General features: G+C 33.3%; 1 protein-coding gene across 1 annotated transcript; it reads right to left on the bottom strand.

The window, feature by feature from the left end:
• Positions 1–660: 660 nt before the first annotated feature.
• LOC131036458 (lectin 5-like) lies at positions 661–1,442 on the bottom strand. The gene is made up of 2 exons (XM_057968348.2): positions 1,302–1,442; positions 661–1,089 (listed from the first exon to the last, which is right to left on the bottom strand). Exons 1-2 carry the CDS (start codon positions 1,440–1,442, stop codon positions 661–663), a joined length of 570 nt encoding a protein of 189 aa, XP_057824331.2.
• Between the last annotated feature and the right edge of the window lie 2,772 nt (positions 1,443–4,214).

Raw genomic sequence — 4,214 nt, 5'->3', positions numbered from 1 at the left:
CAGAGGAGAATATTTTAGCAGTTTGCTGGGTAGACGAGGCATAGTCGCTTCAAAGTTCAAGAGCTGGAGCACCTGCCTTATTTTGGGTCTTGTAAAAGGATCCGGATGAGAGCACCATAATCCCATCATCGTCAGCTGTTCCAATTCTACCCTCTCAAACACCCCATGTAAATCTTTATCCGCTGCATCAAGCAACCTGTCTTCACCATACAACTCCCAAACCCATTCCACAGGCCGTGTCTCTGGACTTTCGAGGCTATGATATTCTAGTGTCGGCCTTCCACAGGCTATTTCCAAAGCAACTGCACCAAGGCTGAACACATCTGACTGTATGCTAGATATTCCTGTGAGTGCCATATACCCCAAAGTGCCTGCTATATATTTTGGTTGTTTGAAGCCATTCATCATGTTTCACCAGGCATGCCAATCCAAAGTCCGCCAACTTTGCATTGAATTCAGAATCGAGCAAAACATTGCTGGATTTGATGTCTCTGTGTACTACACATTCTTCACATAAGTCATGAAGATAAAGCAGTGCACGGGCTATGTCAATCCCGATTCTATATCTGCGGCTCCATTCTAGTTCCCCTCTCCTTTTACCTATGACAAGTTGCCTGCTACTTGGACCTCTGATCCACAAGACACAGTCAACATATTTTCTTACCCACTGTCATCTATCCTAGCATCCCATGTTTTACTGTTAATCAATCTTTGAGCTAGAGGAACCCAGACTTCAGACACAATGTTGTTGACATCAATTCCCATGTGATTATCATCAGAATCCCAGGAAGTTTTATATGTCTCGAATTCAACAGCCACAAGGTAGTTGGATAATTTGTCATTATTCTGCTCGTTAAAAAGGCCAAGCCATCGACCATCTCCTCTGTACGGGACGTGAAAACCAGAAACTGGAGATGCCATGAAGAAAGCAAATCCATCGCCACCAATATCGGATCGATTATCCTCATTGTCACGAGTCCAGTTGATTTGGAATTGAAAATGCGTGGTGAAGTTGGAATTGCCAAGCGGAATTGTAGTATTGTAAACTACTCTGCCTGCACTTCCGCCGTTTAAGACCCTTCGAGCTGTCTGTAAGTTGGAAAACATTTCCAGTCATAAATTTGACGTCACCGGCATCCAGCTGATCTTGGTTATTGCCATCTAGTACAAAGCTTACGGATGACACACTATATGAATAGCAAGTGGTACTGTTGAGATACCAATTCTGAGTGTTTAATATTTTTACAGTGTCAGAAATCAAAACTTAATGTGTGATTTAAGCCGATCTGAAATTGAAATACATTTCCACACATAAACTTGGCATCACCATCCAACTGAACTTGGTTATTGCCATCTAGTTCAAAGCTTACAGATGACACTGTAAGACACTGTGATACGATATGAATAGCAAGTAATACTGTTGAGATACTGATCAGAGCCATTAAGATACAGATTCAATCTAGAGAAATTTGTTGGAAATAAATCAGCCTGATCAAACACGGAATGGTCTTAAATCACTTGGATTGAGTTCTAAAAAGCTCAAAATGATATCAGAATCAGGACAGATAGGACTAATGTATATCTAGATATCATGGTTGATTGTATCTTTTCTCTATTTGTTAATTAAACTGAAAATTATATAAAAACGACTTACAGTCAAAGATGGACTGGTCTAAAAAGGCCAGTAATTAATAAATGGCGAGGCGATTTCATTGAAGGAGAGTCTCAGTGCCTCGTGTCTGTACTTGGATGTAAGAGCTTGACCTCTTCCTAAAAGAAGAAAATATTGCATGAGCATTCATAGTGTGCTTATAATAGTTTATCGAATTTGTGAGTTGTTCCACGATGAGAGGATAAAGTAGAATTGTGGGGGCAATTTAGAGGAGCCACTAGCTAATATTTTATTTGACCTGTGATATGAAAATTCTCTTCTGTGGGCTTCCAAACCATGACTGGTAAGAGGGGCAAACTTATTCAGTGCAGAAGGATTCCAAACCATTCTTTAGTGATAAGCATGTGATTATGTACTGTTTTTCTTTAAAAAAGTAATTGGAGACCAAGACAATGTATATTTCTTTATTAATAGTGCTACTAGCCGTTTTATAAGAGTCGATGGTTGAGGTTTTTGGTTTTGTTTTTTGTTTTTTATTGGGCCATGGATCTTGTACGGGAAGTATTTGTATAGATGTTTGATTGAAAAGGAAATGAAACTTTCTTTTAGAATATAAGAGTTGTTGATGAGGTTTTTTTGTTTGTGTAATGGATCTTGTATGGGAAGTATTTGTATAGATGTTTGATTGAAAAGGAAATGAAACTTTCTTTTAGCATATTAGAGTATAAATGGATTTAAATTAAATGTGTTAGTGGAGGGATATAGATCAAATTACGTAATAATCTTAATATATATATTTTAAAATTAATCTATATATAATAGCTGATGATATCTTTTACTTCAAAAAATAAAAAAGTTGTAATCATAAAAATCAAATTAGTGCAACAAAAGAGAGAGTTGCAATCATTAAAATCAAATCAAATCTAATATGAAATAAGTAAATCTATCAAATATAAATATGTTTTAATGGTGGAAATAAAAAATAAATCAAGTCCAACATGAAATTAAATATTCTAAATGAAAACATGTCCATATTGTTGCTTTGTTCATCGTTGATTTTTTGTTTTTCTTACACAGATTGTGTTGCCATTGTAGAATGCCTATCGACATAAAAATCAAAGGAGTATAATTATAAATTATAAATAGTGATATATAAAGAGAGATTCTTATTGTCCATTTATCTATGTATAATTTGGCATCCTGCCAACATAAGGAAAGAAAAATATAAATTCTTAATTGACACTTTGATGTTTCAAATACTAGAAGAAAAATGTTTCTTCCCAGTGAAAAGCAGTAACTTATTTAGCAATTTAGAACACTTAAAGATGTAAATAAGATGACATCTTGGATATCAAAAAGAATAAGAAGAATCTAAAACTCATAAGAGTTGATAAGAAACAACGTTGAAAGATCAAAATATTGGGAAGTCAAATAGACCTACCTATCAAGATTTATAAGTAAGAACATTAAAGTAGAAATGCTTCATTCATTGACTTAGTAATACTTTTGAGGATTCAATTAATAATATAATTATAACATATATACTAATGCATAAGTTTTATTATTATATACAAAAGAATTATATAACATAATTATAACACATAATAATGCATAACTTTTATTATTAAATACATAAGAATTAATTTTTTATTGCTAGAAGAGATAGGGATAGATCGAGTATAATTCCCATGTAAAATATTTTTGGCATGAGAAATCAAGATGTAAAAATCCTTAATGCTTTCCAATATTTTAGTTCTCCCAATAGTTCATATAAATATGAAATTAAACATGAATAACTTCTATATCACTTTAGACAAAAGGAATAAGAGTTTCTAATACTAGTTTTATTGTAAGAAATGCACTTTCTAATCCTACAAGAATTTGAAAGTAATAAACAAAAAATTAATATGTAGAAATTCAAAATTAACAATAAATGAATGATACTTCAAATATCAAATGAAGACACCCCTCAATTTAAATTGGATACTCCAGCTATTGAAAAGCGTGGATGGCAATTGTAAGTTTGAATCTGATTGAAATGTTCCACCATTAAAGTAGCATTTCTATAGACATGGCCAAGGAGTTATAAGGGCTTGCCCTATCATTGTGCCTTCTATTTTGAGAAGAAATTGTCACACTGCTAATTCTTCTTATATGAATATGTTAAAAGACACGTTAAAAAGCTATAAATTATTGAGATTAATTGAGCTATCAACTTAAGAAAGTTATTCCTCACATCATGTTGGTATGTTTTGCCTACTTAAAATCCAACTCCTAGCAATCATGCACAAGCTACAAAAGATACCAACGTTTTATTTTTAAATTAGTCAATGGAGGTTTAACAGCCCTTTTGTTGACAAGACACATAGTGTGCTCTTTTACACTAACAAAACGTTAATCTTTTAGGAGCAAGCTCAATAATTATTAAGAAATTGAATCCAAGCTTTTATTGTGGATAATACATGTAATTGCTTAAAAAGATTTGACTGTGTAAAATCTAAGCTTTCATTGTGGATCATACATGTGGCAACCAATAATTGCTTAGAAAGGATTTGACAGTGTCAGAATATATAGCATTACACAAAATCATATAGCATAACGA

The sequence above is a fragment of the Cryptomeria japonica genome, chromosome 7, assembly GCF_030272615.1.
Source record: "Cryptomeria japonica chromosome 7, Sugi_1.0, whole genome shotgun sequence".
Lineage (NCBI taxonomy): Eukaryota > Viridiplantae > Streptophyta > Pinopsida > Cupressales > Cupressaceae > Cryptomeria > Cryptomeria japonica.
Note: the sequence above shows the minus strand (reverse complement) of the source record. Positions and strands in the feature narration are given on the sequence as shown.